The sequence below is a fragment of the Microdochium trichocladiopsis genome, assembly GCF_020744255.1.
Source record: "Microdochium trichocladiopsis strain MPI-CAGE-CH-0230 chromosome Unknown B0I36scaffold_1, whole genome shotgun sequence".
In the NCBI taxonomy this organism is placed as follows: Eukaryota; Fungi; Ascomycota; class Sordariomycetes; order Xylariales; family Microdochiaceae; genus Microdochium; species Microdochium trichocladiopsis.
In genome coordinates, this window is record NW_025763544.1 from 1,538,915 (window position 1) to 1,562,512 (window position 23,598).

Below are 23,598 nucleotides of genomic sequence, written 5' to 3' on the forward strand. Positions count from 1 at the left end.
TCAAAGAGTGGAACCGGGCGGGCGCTCGCTTCGGCGGAGGGGGGCCCACCTCAGGGGTTAACTACAGGCAGGCGCGGCTTGCAAGTTGTCAACCTGATATGCACGCAAGGCAGCAGCGGCTGTTGGTTGTTGTTGTTGTTGTTGGCAGATAACACAAGACCTTTGCACACTACCTTGGCCTGAGACTGAAGTCTACAAAACCAGCTCGGGGCCAACACAAACTCAACACAACACAAATGCCCGCCCGGTTCGTGCAGCAGCCAAAAGGATCACATGTCCGCAAGCTGAGGTTCTGTTGACATTCGTCTGCGACAACAATATCGGACTGCAAGCTTGCGTGAAACCCGGCACTTTCGGCTTCTCAGAGTCTCGTGCGGCGGCCAACAGCAGCAACAGGGACAAGTAGTCCAGAGTACACAAGCACGCTCCCAATCTTCAACTTTAACCAAGGCCAGGCAAAAGACCCGTGCAGGTTGGAACCGTAGTACAACCACCACGGGGAACCCCACAACAGCAAAGTCCCCCAACATCTTTCTTTACTGGACCTCCCTGGGGAAACAGAGAGAGAGAAAATGGCATTCCTGCTTGCCCTGCCCACGGAACTCCTCCTCGCCATAGCGTCCCACCTCCTGGCCGCCAAGAACGGGAAAGGCGACGACGACGACGGCCAGGCATCCCTCAGCTGCCTCACGCGGACCTGCAAGACCCTACGCAGCCAGCTCGTCGGCACGCTCTTCGCCCACAACGCACGGCACGGATACGCCTCGGCGCTCCGGTACGGGGCCATCGTCGGGGACCTGGACATCATCAACCTCGCGCTGAGCCATGCCGGCCAGACCACAGCGGGAGGGACCAGCAGCAGCGGAGGCGGCAGCCGGCGAGAGCTACCGCCAGACCCGACAAGAGCGGTAGAGGCAGTCGTCGACCAGTGCCGGTTCCTCCCACCCCGGGCGCTACGGCGGGCCGACGCGTTCCGGGACAAGATCCGGGAGGAGACGACGCGGCAGTGCGTCACCCCGCTGGGCTGCGCGGCGCTGTACGGGCATGCGGACGCGGTGTGCGCGCTGGTCGACCGGGGAGGGGCGGATCTCGAGGCGATAGATACCCACAGGCGGACGCCGCTGTTCAAGGCCGTGCGGTACGGGCATGTGGACGTGATCAAGGCGCTGCTGGAGCGCGGGGCGAACAGAAAAGCGAGGAACGCGGACGGGCACAGCGTGCTGTGCGTGGCGGTGGAGGATCAGAGCCCGGAGCTGGTCGAGTGGATGCTGAGCGATGAGGACGAGGGCGGCGGGGGGTTTGGCGAGCTGGTGAACGAGCAGATGGGCGGCTACGGGAACGTGTCGGCGCTGGCCGTGGCGGTGACGGCCCGCGTTGAGAAGGTGCGGATGATTGAGGTGCTGCTCAAGCACGGGGCGGATGTAGCCAGTCGGGACACAGGCGGGTCGAAGGCGCTGAGGCTGGCGGCGGGGTGTGGGACGGTGGCGAGTGCTCGTGTGCTGCTCGAGCACGGCGCACCGGTCGACAGCAGAGAGTCGAGGGGACGGACGGGGCTGGCGGCGGCCGCCGCCGGCGCGCGGGCGGATATGGTCGAGCTGCTGCTGGAGTACGGGGCCGATGTCGAGGCAAGGCACGACGACATGGCCGGCGAGACACCGCTCATGGCTGCGGCCCAGCGGAGCGCAACGGAGGTGGTCCGGCTGCTGGTGGAAAAAGGCCGGGCCCGGGTGGACAACGTCGACGACCAAGGCCGGACCGCGCTGACGCATGCCGTACTCGCCGACCACTCCGACACTGCACGGTACCTGCTCGAGCAGGCCGGCGCCGACGTCGACCCGCAGGACCACAACGGCATGACGCCGCTCATGCTGCTCCTGCGCGACACTTATCCCAACGACGCGGCTGTCGAGAAGGCCAAGCTGCTCCTCGCCCACGGGGCGCGCGTCGACAGGGGATCTGGGCAACAAGGGAACGGGCCGACGCCGCTCGCGTGGGCGGTCGAGAAGGCTATGGTGTACCGTGACGAGCCGCTACCGGCGTCGCTGGAGCTGATGCGGATGTTGGTGCTGGCAGGTGCCGACCCCCGCGCCCCGGACGACCGTGGGCAGACGCCGCTGTCGCTGGCGGGCTCTTCTAGCCTGGCGGAGCATCTGTTGCGCGTCTCTGCCGAGGCTGGTTCCGCCAGGTAGTCAATGCTGTCAGTGAAGAAGTTGAGCGCTCTGGTGGGCGATCAGCATGAGGACTGCGTGCTTACAACACTGCGTACATATACCCTTAGAATGTCACGATGGGTGAAACGGAGGCTGGCAGGGCGTATCACCAGCTCCTCCTTTTCATCACTACACAATACAAGTTTATTGTCTGAGCTTTTGTTCATTGTGACTGATTTGTACCAGTGGCAGTTCCGCTCCATCCCTGTTGCCCAGAGAATAGACATACAGTCACGGATTCTGATGGATGTAGAAATATTGGATCTCGTGCTCGGAGACATTCTCGCCGCTTGCAGTCTGTCGAAGACAGCTTTATGTATGCGCACTAAGTAGGTATGCGCAGTCCGTGGTTGTGTGTCGCTGGTGTCGGGGGGATCTTTCCCGATTCGGCACATTAAACCCACCGCTGCGGCACCGCCCGCCCCCTTGTCCCTCCTAAATTTAGTCGGCTCCTCCGCTCTCGGTCGGCGGTCCGGGCCAGGGTCCTCCCGGGGCACCGGCCCCTCTTTGGGCCGTCCTGCCGACCTCCTCTTTATATACGTACGCATACCTGGGTGCCCTGCCGGCATCTTACATCCTACACCTCTTCCCCCCGACCTCAGTCCACAGTCACTGTTCCAGGCAGGTAGGATTGCCAGGGCTGCGAGGACAGCCAGCAGCACCATGGCGTCCAGCCCCTTTGCCGCCATGACCAGGCTCTCCCCGCAAGTCTGGCTGCACGAGCACTCATCCTCAGCAGCAGCAGCAGCACCGTCACCCGCGAACGCACCCATTCCCATCCCTCCTCCTCCTCCAAAGGTCATCCTCCTGGCGTCCTGGATGGGCGCCCGCGACCTGCACATCGCAAAGTACACGGCCCGCTACGCGGCCCTGTACCCCTCCGCCAGCATCCTCGTCGTAAAGTTCGACCCGGCACAGCTCTGGTTCTCCGCCGCGGGACGCAGAGCCGTCGGCCCGGCCGTGGCATATCTCCAGTCCATGGTGGCCTCGGGGGAGCTCCACACCGGCACTGGTAGTGGAAGTGGAAGTGCCCGTGATGGCGACGACGGCGGCGACGACGACGACGACGACGACAAGAAACACAAGCCGCAACTGCTCATCCACCTCTTCTCCAACGGCGGCGCCACGACAATGCAGAACATCTACCTCCACTGGCACAAGCAGCAGCAGTCGCCACCAATGCCATTCCCGGCATCAGTCGCCATCTACGACTCCGCCCCGGGCCTGCCCACGCTGGCGAGCACGTACCGCGCCTTCTCCATCTCCCTGCTGCCCAAGCAGGCCATCCTGCGCGCCATCTTCACTCCGGTCCTCGCGGCATTTTGCTTGGGGGTCTGGTTCCACGTCCGGTTCGTGCTCAAGGCTTTGCTCGCCCCGCTGGGCCTGGCGGAGCTCGACCCGCTGTCGCGCAACTTCATCGTGCTCAACGACTCTGGCCCAAGCATCAGCAGCAGCAGCACTGATGATGCTGATGCTGATGCCGCCGGGGAGCAGGAGGGCGCCGCCGGGGAAGCAGTAGCAGGCAGCAGAGGGGGCATGATTGGCAGACAGACCCTCCGGACCTACATATACAGCAAGGAGGACGACCTGATTGACTACCGCGACTGCGAGAAGCACGCCGCAGACGCGGTCACCGGCAGCGGCGGCGGCGTCGGTACCCGGGGGAAGAAGAATAGCCACCACCCCGGCGGCGGGAGGGTCAAGATCCCCTGCCGGCTTGAAATGTTCCACGGCAGCGGCCACGTCGCGCACATGCGCCACGACCCGGACCGGTACTGGCGCGTCGTCGGCGAGACCTGGGCGCAAGGCACGCGGTAGCGCATAGGGGGGTTAGCTGAACCTATGTTTGACCTTGAGATACCCCTCCCACACTCAGTAGAATCTTTGAGTTTGGACTCGGAAAGGCATTGAAAACGATGTTTGCGATTGCCTGTTTCTGACTGCTTTATATAGACCCTGGCATCAGGGTGCCGAGTGTGTATAGCGTGAATACCGTCCGCCTGCCAAGCCGAACGGTGCAGAGCTCCTTGTTGGGACAAAAGCATCCCAGTCACGCATAAAGGCACAAAGACGAAAACCAACCTCCCTGGTGAGCACATATAAAGTCTTTCTATTGACTCTGGTGAGATAGTGTATGCTCTGAAATATGCAATCGTGTATGATTCTTCCGACCCAGTCACCCCCGATGACTGATGTTGTGCCGTGCCGTTCCCGATCACCATTGAAGCAAACAATAAACGAACACGGGAAAGCCATGGCACATTGCTGAAAAGACAGCATTGGCAACCGCCAAACCATACGCAAAACGCCCGCTTCTGTACCGACCATGCAAGAAACAATGATGACAAACAACAATGACGAGAACTAGGCAAAACAAAAAATGCAGAAGTCGTGCGAAGCAATTATGCAACGCTGCCAAAACGAGCTTGGGACCTGTCCGCATGCTCGTGTAGTGTATCTTCAATTCCAAGCTCATCGTGAGCAAGTCTGTCGAGCTCTTCATGATGTCATGTGCGATAGCATGTAGCAATGCAACCCCCCCTCCCCCCTCCCTCAATGCCGGCACCGGCTGTGCCGCAACGTATCATGGACGTATCAGATCGCCCAGCTGCCTCTGCGAGCTCTCACGCCCCAGGCAAGCGGGTTCTCGTCGTCCCCGAGACTTGGGTGCTGTCTCGCCCATTCCCGAATATAGAGTTTGAGTGCTCTCCACCGCGGTGGCTTATCTGCGGTGCGAGCCTCATCCTCCTCTGGTGAAACCATGGTCTCGTCGCTATCGGGGCTGCCCACAGTCTCCTGTCGCTTCGCGCCGATCCTGATGTCAAGCATAAACCCCTTGCCAATCTCGACGTGGTCATTCTTTCGAAGCTCCTCCATGCTGATGCCGCTGATCTTGCTCAGCTCCTCGTCGTAGTCCCGTGCTGTGGCGGGGTACCCCAGACTAATGTAGTTGTATACCTGCGTAACAAAGGCCTCATCAAACTCGGCCATGATGCGCTCCTCAAACTCTTTCCTGACCTTCTCCCTCTTCAGCCGCTCATCAAGGCTGGGCAGCAGCTGCATGCCTTTCGTTTGAGCCGTCCGCGTGGGCGATGAGGGCGTCGGTGGCGCTTGACCATTCATGTGGGCGCCAAAGGAGCTGGCAAAGAGGTCGACAGGAGTACCCGTCTCGCCAGGCGTAGCCAGCAACGGAGCAGGATGGAAATCATTGGGAGTGCAGGTCTCGTTCGCCTTCGTCGAGCAATAGCCACGCCACAAGCCCGATTCCTCGCTCACATCTCGCTGTTTGCCCTCTGTTTTACCCAGGGGGTCCCAGGGATGGTCAGACTCGATCCGTGTTTGCTTCGGACTCGGACAGCGACGAAACTTGAGGTCTGTGCCGAGCATTGGCGGAGATGCGGCCTGCCGCATTCTTCGCATCTCTGCACTCTCTTCGTCTCCCTCGGTCGGCAGAGCCGGAAACCTCATGAAAGGGCTAACCTTCAACCCGGTTGGCGGTGTCTGTGCCGGAGGAGCGACAGAATATGGTTTCAGCGGCACCGGCGATCGCGAGTTCTGCCGTGCTTTTGCGGCGGGTGACACCGCCGCGAGCGCTGGGCTGTTGGACCACGCCATCTGCTTGTTTTCTGAGTCTGCTGAAGGAGTGATGGCCGTCCAGAGGGGATCTTCTGGTGCCGGGGCCATGTCTGGCAAGTCCATGAGAGAATCAGTAGAGGCCTGGGGACGGGTGGCTCGCGTCTTGGCCAGCTGCTCGGCATGCGCACGCATCTCGCGGACGGCCCAACCGGGATCAGTCGACTTGCGCCGCATAAGCAGCTGTGACACGCCATGACGCTGAGGCGGCTCCGGCAGCTCCAGAAGCTCGTCCGAATTCTCCCTCGCGAAAAAGTGCTCCACACCTGACATGGGAAGCCCATTGGGAAACGCAGACATAACCTCCTCCAGCTCCCGTTGGCGGTGGGCTTCTTGGGCGGCCACCGCCAGTAGGTAGACAGAGAACTCCTCGTCACACGACTCTCTCCTCGTCCGGGGGTCATCCTTGGTGATCCGGGGGATATCCTTCTTGCGCAAAGGCGGGTGTGCCGGAGGGCCAATTGTAAGTGCTGGAACCGATGATATCGGGACATCATCGTTCTCGTTCTCGTTCTCGTCCGAGGAGCTTCCCGATTCGGATGAGGCGATTGTCTCGAGTCCCGGGTGGAATGAGATATTCCTGGTACCCCGACGGGTGTTGGGGTGTGGCTTCATCGATTGCTGGCGCCGCGGGGGCAGGAAGCGAGGTGACATGGACACATCTTCGTCGCCCTTGGTGGAGGATGCATTGTTGCCGCCATTGCTGCTAGTACTTGGCCGCGCGGAAGTCGAGGGCGCCCGCTTGGGCTTCTGCACATAAATGTGGTTTGTGCCCGGGGTGATGTCGGTCTTGTCTGTGTGTTTTGTTGCCGGGCCTTCCTGACCTGCCTTTTTGGTCCGCCGCGAGGTCTCGATGAGCTGGGGAGCGAAGCGGCGTTTGGGCTTTGGCTTTGGCTCCTCGGGAGTGTTCTGGGAAGCACTGTGGTCGACGCCGAACGCGATGCCGGGCGGCTGCGGGGTTGTCGGCGAGGGGTCAGGGGTGAGCTCCGCCGTTGGGCCGTGAGGGTTTCGGCCGACTCTGTACGAGTCGAAGGTTGTCTCAATCGGGACGGGAGCGAACCGCCGTGCAGGTTTTGTCGGCTTCGGGGAAGTCGTCGGCGGGTGGGCGGTGGGCATCTCTGTGTCGGTCACCTGCGTGGAGGCGTCCCGCATCGTCTTTGTGGTGTCCATCGAGTCGGTTGTGTGTTTCGAGTCGCTGTTCTGCTGATGCTGCTGGGACTCTTGCTGTTTCCTCTTCGTGGCCGAGGACGATTTGACCGTCTCTTCGACGAGCTGGGGGGCGAAGCGGCGCTTGGGCTTGGCCACGGGCTGTTCCGCGGGAGAAGCCATCACGCAGCACGTGGAGGCTCGGCAACCTCAATGACCCTCGGGCGAGGAGTCTGGGTTTATGGTGGAGTGAAGCTCAACGGGGAACCATGAGGGGTGCCAGTGTAGCAAAGTAGCAGCGAGAATGTGTTGTGTGAGGCAGGTGCAAGAGTATAAGCCCGGGGCCGATAAGGCTTGACGTCACGGGAAAGAACCGGAAGCAACAACGAGGAGCCGGGGGCAAGCGCAATTGAAGCAGGCAGAAAGGTCGAGCGAGGATGTGCTGATGTGTGTGGACAGTCGCAGTACCAGTAACAGCAACAGCAGAAAAAAAAAAACAAGGGGCGAAGAAGGATGAGATGTGAGAAGGCGACACGGGCAGCAGGAGCAGTAATTAGAGAACGAGCCAGTGAGCCGGTGACGCGATGCGGCAAGCGTGGGATAAGGACCTCAGGAGGAGAGGCAGGCCTGGAGAGCCAGGTCAGGCCCAGGAGCGATAACTATTCCAGGTTATTATGGAGAAGGCGGCCCCGCCTCGATGCTTTGGCGGCGGCGGTCGGATCGTCGAGACCAGACGCAAGTCGCTGGGCGAGCGGGTGCGTGTGTGGGGACTGCGGGCATTGACAAAGTGGGCGTGGTGGAGCACCACCGCGTCTCTCCCAATCTGGCTGGGCCTGCCTGTCCACGATTGGCCTGGCTGCACGAAAACCACATGTCGACGATGTCCTCTGGCCCAGGCCGTCCAGAGACAGAGAGAGCACGCAGCTCAATGCATGGTTCCGAGACAGGCCGCTCTCAAAGGCTGCAGCAGAAACCCCCCAAAGCGGACAGGGCAAGGCGGGGGGTGCGAGACCGGAGCCCTCCTCGATCTGGCCAGGGAGCGAGCTCGACCGGGCATGCCAGACCAGAGCACATGCCTGGCGGGCAGCGAAGGAAGGCATTCGCAGTGGTGGCCTGGCTGGTCATCCATGGTGGCGCGCTCCACCTCCAGGGCTGGCTCAATCTCAGCAGCTCAGCTCAGCTCACTCAGCCAGCCAGCCCTCTGGGTCGCAGGCTGATTGCCCTCCGTCGACATCCCCCAGTTCAGCAACACCTGCGCCTCCCGTCGCCGCCAGCTCTGGGACTGCACGGTCGGGTTCGTGAGATTATGAACGCGCCCCCCAAAGGTTTCCCAGCAGTGGGCCGGCCACTCTCTCAGCCAGCCTTCTATTGATGGAGTTGTACGTAATGCGGCAACCCCCCCCAAACCCCCCCCCCCCCCCAACGCCCGCAAAATACGAGCACATGACCGCAGTGGCATGCCGGGCGACTGCCACGTTGTCCACATCCTGGGGCCTCAGAAATGCTTGGTTCGTGCCATGCCTTCGTGTCTTGCCGCATGGGTGCTGAGTGTGGACAATCTTTGATGTACCGTTAGCTGTCTCGAGGCACCTACCTTTTTTTTACTGAAATGCTTTTGGAGCGGTGACCTGGCCATGCGATAGATATGGTCTTCACCGCCGTCCTGCAGCTAGCTGCAAGTGCCAAACCTTGCGCTGGCCCGGAGGGCTGCCAAGTGCATGCAGGACGGGCTGCCAGGCAGGGGTCGAGCTCGGTACGGGTATCGTGAATTCGTGTGTGCCTGGCAAGCGAGCGGGGAGAAGCGGCCGTGGAAAACGAATCAGATGGCCAAAACTGCATCACGATCCGGTTGCCATGGCCCCTGACTCGTCATCCGACCAGAGGTTACGTACTGTACTCTTGTTCCAGATTCCCCAGGTCCCAGGTCAAGTCAGGGACACCAGCAAAGGGGGCGGAGGACGCTACGAGTCTTCCATTGTTCGTTCGTGGTGGGGAGACCCACGAGGCCGGCTCCGGACTGCATTCCGACTTGTCTAGACTTACATAATAAGGAGGCGATGTGTCGCCTAGGTACGCACGCTGGCAGTCACGAGACGCCAAAAGCCCAGCACAGGCGACGCTTTCATCGCTTGCTGGATACATTTGCATTCCACAACCACCAGATTTCGAGTGCTGGGTTGGTCGAGAACCTCTGGGTCGTGGACAATGGCAGTCAGTGACATCATCTGCCGGCTGGGTCGCGTGTCCTCCTCTCTTGGCCAACCAGCTGTGCCGCAATGCAACAACCATGATCCCAGCTCATCGTTGTTATGCTCAGACATTCATTCCACAGGATATCCTGGCCAAGCACTTACTGCAAGTCCATCACAGCCTGCACTTGCTTATTCGAGCCTCAGCACATGCCCGGTTGTGTTTTGCTTTCCTCATGCCTGGATTAAATAAAGGGCGACTTATCAGCAAGCGTCGCGCGCCGTTAGACTTTCGATGGCTGTTGGCAATCGCACACGCCTCCAAAGTTCTGCGGCAGTACCCGTCGCCTCACTCCTTTTTCTTTTCCCTCTTTTCTCCAGAAACTCTGCATCGAGCTGCCGCTTCAGGAAATGCCGCTTATCGGCAGCCCCTCTGCCTGCGAGACGTGAAAACCTGGGGTTGCAATCAATTCGCATCCCGCTCTGCAAGCGTGCCTTTCCAGCGAGGAATGGTCCGCCCTCTGCCCGGTCAAGTTCCGTCAATGCTGGTGGTGTGTAAATGCTACACTGGTGTGCCGCCGCAATCCGGGTCCTCCCGACTGGCCTGCCACTGTCAACTTAGGTACGCGTACTTACACTTACGTTATGTCCACAGGTGGGCTTCCGTACCTAAGGTAGTAACCGTATCTCCCCCTGAATGCGCTGAGGCAGCGCCCCCCGTGGAGGTGGCGCCGCCAGCGCCGATAGGCGGCACCACTTCCCAGGACGCTGCACGCCCGCGGACAACAAAACCTTCGCCGCGGCAGCTCTCCGTGCCCTCCCCGTGTTTTGCACCACAACCCCCCACTCGCCCCGGTCGCCGCATCTGTTCTGGCTTGTGTTGCTGTTCTAGATGCGTGGGTTCTGGAATTTGTCTCTCAACCACCCGTGGGCTGCATCAATCCAGTCCCTGGCCGACCCCCACAGGCCAACCAACAGACGCCGGCTTCAGCAACCTTTGCGGTGTTTCTAGTGTCTTGGATCCTGGGGTCTAGTTCGATTTTTTGCTCAGGGCCGGCATTTAGGGGACAAAACATGAGGCGATAATGCTTATTTTCATTTTGCTCTTGCATGAGCTCTGAAACTCTGATTCCTAGACAACTCTCTCCACGACGAAAAAATCTCAAAAGTCAGCCCACGTCCCTTTTTTCCCCGCCATATCGAAAACGCATGTCAGGACCAAAGACACCCAGTATCTAGCTCTTGGTCAGAAGAGCCGGTCCTTGATAGCGCATCATCCACAGCCAACCAGGATTTGCTGCTGGCCTCCATTCCCAAGTCTTGACCGCTTATCCACCTCACACAGGCCCAGCCAGGAACCACTTACAGTCCACTTTAACCCCGGTAAAACACGCAGGTTTGCATGCAAAGACGTGGATACAAGGCGGGCTCCTTCGTCATGGGCTGACTACGTACACTACACTGCACTATCCCAACTGGCTGCTGCTGCTGCAAGGTGTGCTCGCGCTCGCTCGTGTCATTGACTTGGCTTGCTGCGACGCGCGTTGCAAAATACCTACCAGCAGGGTGGTGGGTTCGCAAAGTCTTATCATGTCCCGGATGAAGGAAAACTGACAGCCCGGTCAAGAGTCCTAGTATCAGCCACTGAATATTCAGTCACGAAGCTGCAGTTGGTTCCTGGGCATGCTCGCCAGCTTGATATGTGCATGGCAGATCGGCGCAATGTGCAAGTCAATCGTGAAAGAAACATTTTGGTCTGCTCTCTGCTTACAGAGACCTTTTACGTCTTATTAATCGTCTGAATGTTTTCCCAAGCCTAAGGCAGCGGCATGGACCATGGGTTTCTGGTCAATACACAACCACAAACTCGCAGTTCAAAGCTTGATGCAAGGGCCAGCGTACGTCTCGATACACACAGATGTAAACAACAGCCCAAGAGTTAACCAACCGCAAAAAAGTTCTGTAGTGCGGAAGATGAATTCCCTCACCTCCCCAACATGTCTATATCTAGACTTTGTTTCGTCCCTGGCCCCTAAACCTGTACAAGCTCGCCCCCCGCTGCCTGACCCATCCTGTCTCCTCGGCGGTCACCGCTTCTACCCGCCTCCCCTCCCCTGGCTCTACACCTTGCGGATACGGCCCCCCAATTCCTCCTCTCGGCACGCATCCCGCGTGGCATGGCATGGGTCATCCCCCTGGGAATAGACCGGGGGGAGGTACCTTCCCCGGATTTTCTTCTGATCTGGTGATCACCGTGATCCCAGCTGGCTGGCTTAGGGGAAGGGGTGGGCCGAAGAGGACGCCACGCCACGTTTGTGCCTGACAGGTTTCATGGGTGGTGTTTTCTTGTTCTCATTGAGGAAGCTGCCTAAGCTACCTAGGGAGCATTGCCCTTCTTGTCTCCACCCAGCTGTTGATTGGTGCCCAAGGAACCGGCGAGAGAAAGGAATATTGTTCCCGATGGGGGAGAAGAGCGGTCGGTGATGGCCGTGGGTTGCTGTTGTTCTTGTCAGGGTCTCGAGAAAGGCTTGCCCATCTTCCGCCAATGAGACATAGATGTAAAGTTTTTTTTTTTCTAGCAGTGCTGCAAACTCACATGTGTCGGATCCTTACGGATGGGGTCGGCTTGACATACATCACGAAGACTGGGGCGTCGTGGCTCCTTTTGTGAAATATGCAAGTGATCGTAACAGCAACTCACGTCTGGCTGTCGCCTTTTCTTTTTCCAGCTGCCGCTTGGGTAGACTTTCTCGATTCCGATGATACATGGTGAGCCGCGGTTTTTATTGTGCTGAACAGCTCGCAACTCAGGTCGTTAGACTGCTCAACCACAAGGAAGGGCGACGTGGACTATCCTCCGTACCTAGTCAAAACGTGACCCGCGGGTTGTGAAGACAGGGAACGGATTGCATATCGTGGTTACCCTCGCTCGTCATACCCATTGCCCTTCGGCTGTTCCTCATCATGGCTCTGTTAGATCTCATTTGAAGTACTTACAAGCTTGTCGACGTGTGGGTACTTTATCCTTTTATCCCTCTTCGCCCGTGGACAGTATTCCGGCTCACCATCCCCGTCGTCTGCAGCCATAGATGGCTTCCTTTCGACAGAAACTCGGTTGCTAGGGATATATGAATCATGACAGCAGAGTAAGATGGCAGCATCAATCTAAATAGGACGTTATTTAGTCTTTCGTAGAGTGACTGCTCAAGAACAGCTTCCTCAACAACTGTTTGAGTGCTAGTCTTTGTTAGTGGATCAATCAAAGGTTGGCAACCAGCAGGATTTAATGCAATTGTGAAGTGAGTGGTAGTTTGACAGTTTGCTCAAGGACCAGGGACGAGACAGTCCTCCCCCTGGGCCAAAAGACGTCCAGTGCAACTCGGTCCCCTCCGCGGAGCATATACTGGCTCTAGTAACAGCCATTTCTCGAGTAAACTCATATCCTGGCGCCTTGAGTTACGTGTGGCATATTCGGCCAAGATGTCGACAACCTCCGGATTCTAAAACCGTAGTGTCAGTCCCGAGTGTCTACTTCCTTGGCATACCGTTGGACGCGGCTACCCTCTCAGATCTTCTCCTGAAAGCAAGCGGAGGATTTCGACGGAAAATGAAAACTATCAGGTTTGAATCCCATACAGACAGCGCGTAATTGTGCCACAGCTGAGGTCATCATGACAACAGTGGCATGTTTGCAAGATTACCAAGTGCTCAATCTCGTGGCCAGCGATGTCGAAACTGAGTGATCTCGTATCCCGCTCAGTTGGCTTTATCATACAATGATTGACTCATATCTGTAGAATTAGTGCTGGGAGGGTCTCATCCTGGGAGTATTTGTGTGTATGAGCTTGATACAGTAGCATATCATCATCATCATCATCGTCATCATCATCATCACCATCATCACCATCCTCACGTAGTCGGCTAGGCGTGTGAAATCCACGAGCCACGGTGTTGCTCATACACAGCGAGCCCGAATAGAAACAGATGAGATCACGCACCCTGCAAAAGGAAGTTGACGTTTATGTAAAATGCATTTCTTCAAAGTGAAGCTTGAAACCCGTCTGGTGTGCCCCTTGTATGGGCGCCATGTAAGCGTGACTCGGTGTTCAGCAGTCCAACCTGTAAATATTCCCCGATTCCAATCTCGAAAAAAGGAGGCCACGCGAAACATGAGATAAAGCCATTCCTAAATAGCCCTGTGCTCAAAAGTGAGGTGTTGAGCATACAAATTTATATGGACAAGCCCTATGCAGTGTCACTTGGCTCAGCCTCGACGAGCGAGATTATTGTGCGGCGTATCTGTACAGGAGAGCTCACCTTTCCCCCATGTCTCTGTCGACTCAACATTGCTGATGTATAAGTACAACCTAGAGGCAAAACACACGACAAGACTACTGGGCGCAGGAAAACTAGACAACATGAGGGCTCGGCTGCAATATCGGGCCTGCTCAAGCTTGTAACGGCGATTTTACATGCCCTACATTAACTACCGCAAGACACGCTTTACGAGCGAGACACAGCTGATATGATTCACCACATGAGTACATGCACATGGAAAACGTGAGACTATACAGATCGCCCAGGTGTCGTCCCATTCTTAGGGTTCAGACGCGTAACCCAACGGAGTGTCCTACTTGCACTTTGAAGAGGGATGCCAACAACATCAGCGAGAGAAACAGCCGCCTGACCGAGAGTTATCCGCCCAGCTCCCACGTTGCATAGGCCAGCATGGCATGACACATTGACAGGAGCCGACGAGTGCGCAACATCAGAGTTAATTGACTCAGTAGCGCTGACTCTGCGTTTTCCAATGTGCAGAAGGGACACTCTCTGCATGCGCGGCGAAGTCGGGCTGCGCAAGTGCTGACTATAGCAGCAGCTGATATATAGAAAGTGCATCTCACATCTCACCCTTCAGTTTCTGCCGACCGGTAAGTTAGTTGCTGACCGAGAGACGCAGCCGCAGCGTCTTGGGTCAACCAGCTAGCTGCAGGTCATCGACCTTGCCGAGATAATAGGAACCGGCCGTTGTGCAGATAAGGGTGTTGTCCCACGGGCAGCGATCTGCACGGTCCCATGCAACAGCTCCCCCCCACGGACCGTGAAATAACTAGTGACCCAAGCGGCATCATCCCAAGATAAGAAGAAGTTGCAAGCTGGGCTCGCGACTGTCTGACCACGCATCTAGGCCAGGCTGAGGGGCCAAGACGGCATGTCAGCTGTCAGATTGAAGAATGGAAGATTGGGGTCTAAGCCTCTCTCTCCAGACTAGACCCCAGCAGGCCATTGGAGCCAAGGATAGCCGGCTGCAGGTTGCGTGCATCCAATGCCACCTTGGGGCCGTTGCCAAGAAACCACAATGTACGACGGACGGGCCCCCCTTGAAGATAAGGAGGACGCTGGCTGGCCTCTTTGCAGAACTTGTCTCGACAGCGGACCATCGCGTAGGTTCAGTGCTTACCGTTCCCCTGGAAGATAAGGAACTCTGAAAAAACATTAGCTGCGAGCCGCCAGAGATAGGCCTGCTGGCTGCGCTCGGACGACGCTGGCTGACGACCTGCGGGCCAGTCGTGGCTGGGAATGGTTGGTTGCAAGTGAGCTAGCTAACTGAATTGGAAGCCTATGGCTGCAGTTGCCGTCCACAGAAAGCCCACTGGCCGGAGCTGAAGAGAGAGTGGAATCATTCGGCAGCTTTGCTATCTATGGCGGTTCCTGGCTGCTGTCGCGTGCTCGACATCCACCCAGATTCAGGAGGCAGGGGTATCTGGGCCCCGGGCCTGCAATATCTGGCGAGAAGAAGTGAAGAAAAAGACTTGGGTATGCGAGAGATGACCAGATGGGGACTTGGAAAGCACAAAGAGAGTCAAAACAAAGCAGTCTATCCCACGACAGTGTCGCACTCGACGGGCTGGGATCACCGATCTGGAAGCCGGCGACAGGGATTGCCCAACAAGGACGTAATGACTGGCTGGGATACTGCGGGCGGGCCAGCACGAACGTGTCATAAGCCCTGCCCTATATCGGCCGGATCGAAAAGGCCGTCGGGCAGTGGATGGAGGAGGCCCATGCCCATGTCGACGGGCGGCTTTCGCTTTTGCAGCGACAAGGAGCAACAAACTCAATTGAGGTGGTTGGCCCTCGAGCTTAATGCTAATCAAAATGGAGGACAGGCAAGCCCACGTTTGCGTTCCTGGCACCCCACGCCATGTCTCTGCAGGTTTTCCCATCAGAGTTTCGGCCATGACTAGAGCAGGATGACCTCATGCATATGGACGACACGAGGACGCGGCTTGCCGGCCGGCACGGGGATCCGAGGTGCAAGTGGTACCGATGGCCAAGCCTCCAAAAGCCGCAACACCATGTCGCACGGCTGTGGGCGGGCGGAGGACGTGTTCCCATTGTTTGCGTGCAGAAAGCTTGGAACCTAGCGCGGGTGGTCCCTGGTACCTGGTGGTGCCGGACGGATCCTTGCTGGATGATGGATGGTGATGATGCGTCGCCGTGGTTGCACCTCGACGCAATTTCGCAACCATCCATGGATGGACCCATGAAGCACACCCTGGCACTGCATGCTGTTGTCTTGTTTGGCTCATGCCAGGGCCCGCCTGGAGACGGAGCGTCCAGGCATTGGATGGAGCAGCATTGTGATGGAGCGGCAAGGAAGGCATGGCGCTCCTCTGGACTGGTGCTCGACGCAGAAGAGGGAAGAGGACGAGGATGGCGGCATACTTGGTACGTACCATGGGCAGGAAACACGCAGGGTCCGTCCCCGGCGTGGCCTCGACCAATCGCGGGTGAGGCCCGGCCGAGGGAGAATGCGTGTTTGCAGACAACGAATTCCTGGGGCCAGTGCGTGCATGTGAACCATATTGACTCCAGGGAGGCACAATCTCGAGATTGTTCCTGGGGTGGTGGCTGTCAGTCCCTGCCGTGCTGGCCCGACCTGCCTGATCCAAGCGGCTGCTTTGGATGCATGTAGGGCAGAGCTGGATGCCATCGGCAGTCGACAGCCACGGACGGTACGACTGTTTGTTTGTGCCACCCACTCTCAGGCACGCCTCCTCTGTCGCCTGCAACCATGACCGCCGGCTTACAACCTCGAACACGCTCTGCTCTGTTCTGCCCCAGACATCCACATTGCCCACAGATGACCTCCCGACCAAGTGGCCTTGCCGAGTCAGTCGGTCCCTGGCCCATCCCTGCTGCCACTGCTTGTTCCGACTTTGAGAATCCCCACTGTCGCCCGTCACTGCCATCCATGACTTGCTCCAGTCCTCGGCGCAAACTTACGTACGTACCTACTGCGTAAGGTAAGGCCTGGGTGCTGCTTGGGTTGCTCTGTCCGCCATAATTATCATCCGTCCGCATGCCATGCTCCTGCGCGTCTCTCGTCTGCTCCGTTCTCCTCTTCTCCCTTTCTGCACGACACCTATAACACCGTGGGCAGCAAGCATCACACTTGCCGTTATCGTGCCGACCAGGTGCTGCTCCCCCGTCGCCCTCGTCTACGGTGGTCTACATAGTGTCTGGCCAGCCCAAGACCCCGGACTCTGAACCTGCATGGCGCCCTCGCTGGTCCATTTGTTATCTGCTTAGCAGGGGATAACTTTCTGTCACCTCTCACCAAGACACACCAAGACACGCCTTTGCACATCTGGCTTTGGATAACTAGCGCCTGTCGTGTCCTTTTTCTTTTTCCCATTTTCCTTCGTCGACTTGCCGTTGTTCCTGGCCACGGGACAGACAACAACAAGACTGCCTTTTTCAGCTTGGGCTGTCCTTCCCAATACCTTTCCCAGGACTGGCAACTCTTCGAGTCCAGCCCAGCTGGACCACCTCCCATTGACAACGCTGTTTCGACCCGCCTTTCAGCGCAGAGCCAGCCATGGCGCCTGGCAGTTCCGCATACTGCCCAGTTGCGCAGGACGATGAGTCCAGCCAGCACCCAAAGGATGCCGCAGTGCAAAGGACAGCCTTTTCGCCGGCGCCCTCGACATCGCCCATGCCGCTGCTGCCGGCTGCAAAGACGTTGACGCCCTTATCCATGACCAGTGACGACGACGACGGCGACTTGGTGCACGTCGACGCCATCGGGGCCATGTCCGGGGGCGCATCCAGCCCCAGCGCCATTCCCAGCGCACCCACCAGTTTTCACGAGCCCCAAGCACGAGCCACAGCGAGCGCCAGCGCACCAACCGCCTCCATGGGTGGCGGCCCTCCGGAATACGAGCCAGTTGCCCCTGGAAGCCGCCAAAGTCCCATCGCGACTGAGACTCCTTTGTCTCAGTCACCGTCTCGCACAATCTCACATTCTGCAGCAGCGCACATTCACCATGCTGCAAACTCTGTAGCCAGCTCAGGTCCCGCCACCGCCCAGCTCTCTTGCAGCCCACCCGCCGACAGCACAGAGACGGCCGCCCCATCCTTGCGAACTGATCGACAGAGCCCGACCAGCCGCCCTATCGAGACGACACAAGACCCGACTGCAGCAGCGGCAGCCGCTCGAGGAAGAAGCGCAACAACCAGTAGCCTCATCAGGCAGAGACTCCAAGAATTGCCTTTGGAGTCGTCACTTCCGACCGGCATCATCAAGCCACAGCCAATTCTCCGGACTGCCTCAACCAAGAGCGTGTCCTTGCGTCACCCGGCGCCCGACATTACGCTGCCCAACACCCGGGCCAGCAGCATCGCGCAACTCGAGGCCACGGCTGAGAGGCTGTCGATGACCTCGTCCATTGAAGACGCGATCCGAGACTTGCACGACGAGCAGAAGCGTATCGACAGTAGACGCTCGTCCATCCTTGCCGCCAGTGTTGCTTCTGCCAACGAAGGCTCCGAACTACCGTACACCTTTTCTCGACAGATTTCCGGCACGAGCTCCATCCTCGAAATCAACAACGCAGCGAGGCAAGGCGGCTACTCACCAGCTGCCTATGTCCTGTCCCCAGCAAGCTCCTTGCGATCGACGACTTCGCGTTTGCGCTCAGGCTCGACCGGGCTATACAAGACCAGAACCCTTGACGACATGGAAGAGGCGAGCAGCTCCATATCACGCCACGGCCCCGGCAAGGGTTCAGTGCACAGCGTCAGATCAATGAGCAAGCCCGCGTTGCTGACCAACATTGCTGAGTTGGAGCCAACCACCCTCACCCAGGAAGCCATGGATGCCGCTGATCGCCTGCCCGAGCTGGCGATGGAAGACGATTCCACGCTGAGGATCCCACCTCTGGATCCCGCCGATCGCACGCCTGACGCTCATCAATTCGAGGATCAGGCGGCGATGGACTACTGGGACCAAGCCGTTGCGGATTCACAGCGCCAGCCTGTGCAGGAGCCACATGACGACGATGACGCACGATCACACTATGCTGGTTCCGTTGGGACATTCGAGCAGGCGGAGCTGGCGTTTGCAGACTTTGATGGGACCCACGCATCCCCAGACTCTGAGAACGACGATGAACCAGTCATGCCATCCTTCGAACAGGTCCAGCAAGGCCATGTGTCTTTTCTTATGCCTCATGACATGCAGAACGAACACAGAGACGTTGCATCGTCTGCACTCCATAATCCCCGACGATCGCAGCATGCAATGTCCACGGCCCGGCCTAAGTCATACCTCGATCCCGAAACTGGCAATACCATGCTCTACTATCCAGCGCGGGTGCCTATGATGCTCAACGTGCCTCAAAGGCTGTCCATGAAGCCCAAGGCTGAAGTACGGAACAAGAGACGAACACAGGTACTGACCGAGATGTCCGAGATGAATCGCCAATCTGGCATGTCGTGGCTTCCCGAGTTCCACAACGAGCCACTCATGGGCCCCATGCTGGACCACGAAGCCACGACCACAGCTCCGACGGACGGAAATCCAGACAGGGCCCTTGCTGATTTGCCACCCACATCTCCCCCTCTTGACGAGGTCACAGAGTTCCAGCCCATGCTGCGCGAGAATCCACCTACGGGCAATGAAGAGGCACGAAAATCGCAGATGTCTCTGATGCCGAGGCCAGACAAGCGTAAGAGCCGCATGTCAACAATGGATATGTTGCCTCCTCAATTGCGTGCCAGCGCCTTCTTTGACCTTCCGTCTGAGACGACCGCTCTTGAGCTCAAAGATGGATCTGCCACCGCGACCCTGGATAGTATCCTGGATGCCTCGGCGGGTGCTCCCGTATCTGCATTCACGGATCATGCATTCGCGGGCACACTAGGATCTGAGGTTTACGGAACCGAGAAAAAGCGCAAGTCAACAATCAATCGCCTCAGCACTGGTAGCGCGCTCGGCCTTGCAAACCGTCGGTCCCAGATGCACCTGCGTAAGCCAAGTGCATTGAGCAGGCACTCACGATTGGCCGAAAGTCTTCGAAACGGATCTCTTAAAAGCGATGATGGCCATGAGCCTGGGCGGACACGACTGTCCGCATCTGTTGATGGTAGAGATGATCATGGGAGGCACGGACATTCAAGTGAAGATGATGACGACCGGGTCCACGATGATGATGATGACGAGGACCAGAGAGAAGGAGAAGAAGATGATGATGACGACGAGGAAGGGGACGAAGGGGAGGAGGAGTACCACGGCCCACCAACTACTCTTCTTGCTGAGCTGCAGATTCGAAAGCAGCAACAGAAGCTGCGAACACGAGTTGCTGCCCAAGCCTATCCTAATGGAATGCACTCGACGCTGTTAGAGATGGACGCCGTTGCGGAGGTTGAACGGAAAGCACGCAAGGGCAAGAAGATCAATCTTGCTTGGGAGGCCCCTAGAGCTGGCGACGACTCGGACTCGGACGACGAAGATCTTCCTTTGGGGCTGCTGTTGGCGACAAAATCTCAGGGCAATCTCGCCGCGGCTGTCGCAGAGCTCAACCGGCCCATGGGTCTGATGGAGAAGAGGGAGATGGAGGAAAACGAGCCCCTGAGTCAGCGTCGTAACCGTCTTCTCGGTCCAAACGCCGCGCCTCTCCGCCAACCACAAAGCATGGCATTGCTCGGACATGAACGGAATGCATCTGGCATGTTGCACCCACATAGTCCGCGCGTTGCCACACGTACCCCTGAGGAGGATGAGAACGAAGAAGAGACTCTGGGAGCCCGTAAGCTGCGGCTGCAAGCTCGAGAGAAGTCAGACTCGGCACTTCCAGAGGCTCGGCCTGTCAGTGCCGCATTCACAACGGAGCTGCTTAGCGCCTTCAAGGGCGAAGAACCAGAGACCGAAGACAAGAAACCCAATGCCACCACAGAGGAGGAAGAGACTTTGGGCCAGCGGCGCCGACGCCTGCAGGCAGAGAAGGAAGCTCGTGAAAGGGAGATGGGCACAGGCGACATGCTTGGTCTCTCTGAGAACCCTCAGCCTGCTCGTGCCGAGCTGCCCAAGACTCATTCCATGGCCGATGTTCTTGGCGCATACGGCAGAAGAGTTGTAGCCGACGATCCCCGGCACGCTGTCGAGAAGATGAAACAAGCAGAGGGTATGCGTTACAAGCAAGAACAAGAGCAGAAGTTGGCGGCTTACCGGAGCCAGCTTCCCACAAATCTGAGTACACCCAACCTGCAGGCGCCCGGGGGTTACATGTTGGGACGCTTCAACGACGGCACTGGCGGCGGGCTGGGCCAGCCCCGTGCCAGCGTGGTCTTGAACCAGTTCAATGAGCCGAGTCGACAGACTGGCAGCCCGTATCTCATGAACGCTTTGAACCCTATGCAGGGCGCTATGAACCCTATGCAGGGTTACATGCAGCCAAGCTACAGCCAGCAAGTCTTTGCTGCCCCGAGCTACAACAACCCAGCATTCGGTGCGCAGGGCTTTGTTCAGCCCATGATGAACCCGTATGGAATGGCTATGCCTGGACAACCGCCGCCGCTGGACCGGGTAGAGCAGTGGCGTCAGGGCGTACTGCAGTAGCTCTGACCACTATCCTCGCACACTGCGGTGACAGTCCTTTTGTCTGAGGGGTTGTAAACACAAGGTGTTTTTTTTTTCTTGTGGTAACACATCTTGAAATTTAGGGAAGCATTGCGTGTGGCGTTTTCTTGTTTACAGACACACGGGGGCATTCGGTAGATTTGGGTACAGACGAGAGACAGAGGAGAAGGAGGAGATAGACGAAGAGAGCATAGGGGGGGTATACACATAGCACCGGGGGCTGTTTTCTAGGTCATTAGCATCAGCGTGCACGCATCAGAGGGGCCGGCAGCACATAACGGCGGCTGTCCTAGGATATACATACGAGACCGAGAGACACCTGAACAGATATTTAGAACTAATAACGCCAAACTTTTGATTTCAATGAGATGACTAATCTGCAATGTGATTGCTCTTTGTGCCGCTTGCACTGGTTATTGAGTGAGCATATACGATTATGACACACCAGCTGGCCTGTTGTTGTGCCTGGCAAGGAGATACATGGGATCTGATCTGCTAACAAACACGGGAAAAGGGCACAGCCAACGAGATTGTTTCCCTGTTTGAGGGAAAATGAAGGGGGGGGGGAGATATAGAAGCTCATTCGTTCGTGTATACGCTGCTTTTTCTGGCTATCTATAACGTTATATGACAAGTGGATGCTAGCAAACCGATGGTGACTGACCACCGCGTGCCCCCTCTTCTCAGACCACACTGCTATTGTGCTGCAGCTAGATGTACGTGGGAGAGGGGGAACACTCTACGCCTTGTTTTGATCGGACTTCGTTTTTGTCCCTGCTGTTTTTCCTCCTCCGTGTCCATCTATTATCTGTACATAAAGGGGGGCGAAAAAGAAGAGGGGAGCGGGCTGATGAGAGGAAGGAAGAGGGACAGGAGATATGAAAAAGTTCGTCGCAGGGCCAGGTGAAGGGGGGGGGAGAGAGTGAATGATTCACTTCTTGAAGTTCATGACGTTCATGACGGCAATCACCACGGTGCCCGCGGACGTGACGATCGCGGGGATCGTGATGAGCCAGAGCTCCCTACGCTCCTTGATGCGGAGCTTCGACGACGAGTGCTTCTTCTTGTTCTTTGCAGTTTTGGTAGTGGTGTGAGTGTTGTTCAGCTGCTGGGCTTCGACGTCAAAGTTTTCCTTGATGGCGTCGTCGTCGTGGGCGTGGGCGTGGCCAAAGTCCAGTCGAGGCGCGGTGCTGTCTGCTGCTGCTGCAGCACAGATGGCCGGTTTTCTGTCACGCTTACTTTCATGGCCGCGGTTAGTGAAGATCTCCTTTCCCACGTTCAAGAACTGTGTGTCGCGCGGACAATGCGAAACTTTGGTAGAGCAATGAAGGAGGAGGGCACCAAAGGGCAGCATAAGGAGGGCGTTGAAGAACCGGGGCTCGAATGCATTGTTGCAGTCCCTCCTGCTGTGTGGAAGGGAAAGCGTTAAAACTTACGCTTCCTTGGCTTGGCTCTTGATGACCACGACGACTACCGATCCATTTCGGGATTTGCTCTTCTCTCGTATCCGCTTGGGCGGACTGCGTGGTAGACTCTGTACTGCTCGGAGATGGACTGTTAAAATCTGGTCATGACGAAGGAACGTGGTCGCGAAACTCTCTCCGACCAGCAACCCAGCGATCCCAAGGCTGGACATCTCTTCACGCACCTGATGGGCTCTCTCTGAGTGGTATGGTCAACGCCTCATGTACAGAAGGGTTGGAGAGATTAGCCCTTGTTGGTAACAAGGGTGCCAGGGTGGTAGTGGACGGCTGATGCAGGCTTCCCTGCAGTGTCGTAGTCTCGCTGTCAGGGAAGGACTGGTCGGATCGGCACAGAGGCCAGGTTGAATCGGCACTGCTGGTGCTGTCCTGTGAGTTGTGTCGCTCGCAGCTGGGAGAGCCTCCCGCCAGGCGCCACGGCCACGCTGGCTCGGGTACTGGTAGAATAGGATACGGCATTTCTCGTGCGAAGCAAAAGCCCTTGATGAGAGTCCTGAGAGCATATCACAATAGAGCGGCCCCCTGTCGCTTTCAAATAGTGAAGCCTCAGGGACTTCATGTGTCCGACAGCGCCACAGGGTCTTTACCTCCGGGGATGACATCCGCGGTCCTGCCAGTTCGAAGCTTGCGCACCACCCATCTGTTCCGTGTTGGGCTGAATGTCAGACATTTGAATAAGATACGAGAAGAATATGCACGGTGTGGTATCCTTTTGGGCACCCAACTCCACTGGCATCTGCCGTGGGCTGTGGCGTGTGTGATCAGGTTATACTGGGCATCCCTTGGCAGTTTCACGGCAGTTATCAAGCCACAACGCCATATTTTGCAACCGAGACACTAACGGGTCTCGCACAAAAAGAGCCGGTGTGCCACTTCTGTGCCGCTGAGCTAGTGAGAATACAATTCATTTCTTTGAAGAACAATAGAGCCACTCATCGAAGATATGAAAATCCGAGAAGTTTGTCGTATTTAAACACAAGTAGGCGTCTCCCAGTCCCTCGACAATGTATCAG

General features: G+C 57.5%; 5 protein-coding genes across 5 annotated transcripts; 3 read left to right on the forward strand and 2 right to left on the reverse strand.

Moving 5' to 3' along the window:
* Positions 1–147: 147 nt before the first annotated feature.
* B0I36DRAFT_309860 (ankyrin repeat-containing domain protein) lies at positions 148–2,445 on the forward strand. The gene has a single exon (XM_046152189.1). The coding sequence runs from the start codon at positions 573–575 to the stop codon at positions 2,187–2,189; it is 1,617 nt and encodes a 538-aa protein (XP_046018125.1). The 5' UTR covers positions 148–572; the 3' UTR covers positions 2,190–2,445.
* Positions 2,446–2,873: 428 nt separating this feature from the next.
* Positions 2,874–4,028, forward strand: B0I36DRAFT_343870 (uncharacterized protein; the record flags this gene model as incomplete). Its single annotated transcript, XM_046156204.1, has 1 exon — positions 2,874–4,028. One exon carries the CDS (start codon positions 2,874–2,876, stop codon positions 4,026–4,028), a length of 1,155 nt encoding a protein of 384 aa, XP_046018126.1.
* Positions 4,029–4,805: 777 nt separating this feature from the next.
* B0I36DRAFT_370914 (uncharacterized protein) lies at positions 4,806–6,959 on the reverse strand (the record flags this gene model as incomplete). Its single annotated transcript, XM_046159959.1, is given in 2 exon segments — positions 4,806–5,503; positions 5,513–6,959. Coding segments are annotated over 2 exon segments (2,145 nt in total).
* A 10,353-nt stretch (positions 6,960–17,312) lies between these two features.
* Positions 17,313–21,468, forward strand: B0I36DRAFT_309866 (uncharacterized protein). Its single transcript, XM_046152190.1, has one exon. The coding sequence runs from the start codon at positions 17,382–17,384 to the stop codon at positions 21,081–21,083; it is 3,702 nt and encodes a 1,233-aa protein (XP_046018128.1). The 5' UTR covers positions 17,313–17,381; the 3' UTR covers positions 21,084–21,468.
* Positions 21,469–21,665: 197 nt separating this feature from the next.
* B0I36DRAFT_379130 (uncharacterized protein) lies at positions 21,666–22,740 on the reverse strand (the record flags this gene model as incomplete). Its single annotated transcript, XM_046160753.1, has 2 exons — positions 21,666–22,342; positions 22,541–22,740. 2 exons carry the CDS (start codon positions 22,738–22,740, stop codon positions 22,036–22,038), a joined length of 507 nt encoding a protein of 168 aa, XP_046018129.1. The 3' UTR covers positions 21,666–22,035.
* Positions 22,741–23,598: the final 858 nt, after the last annotated feature.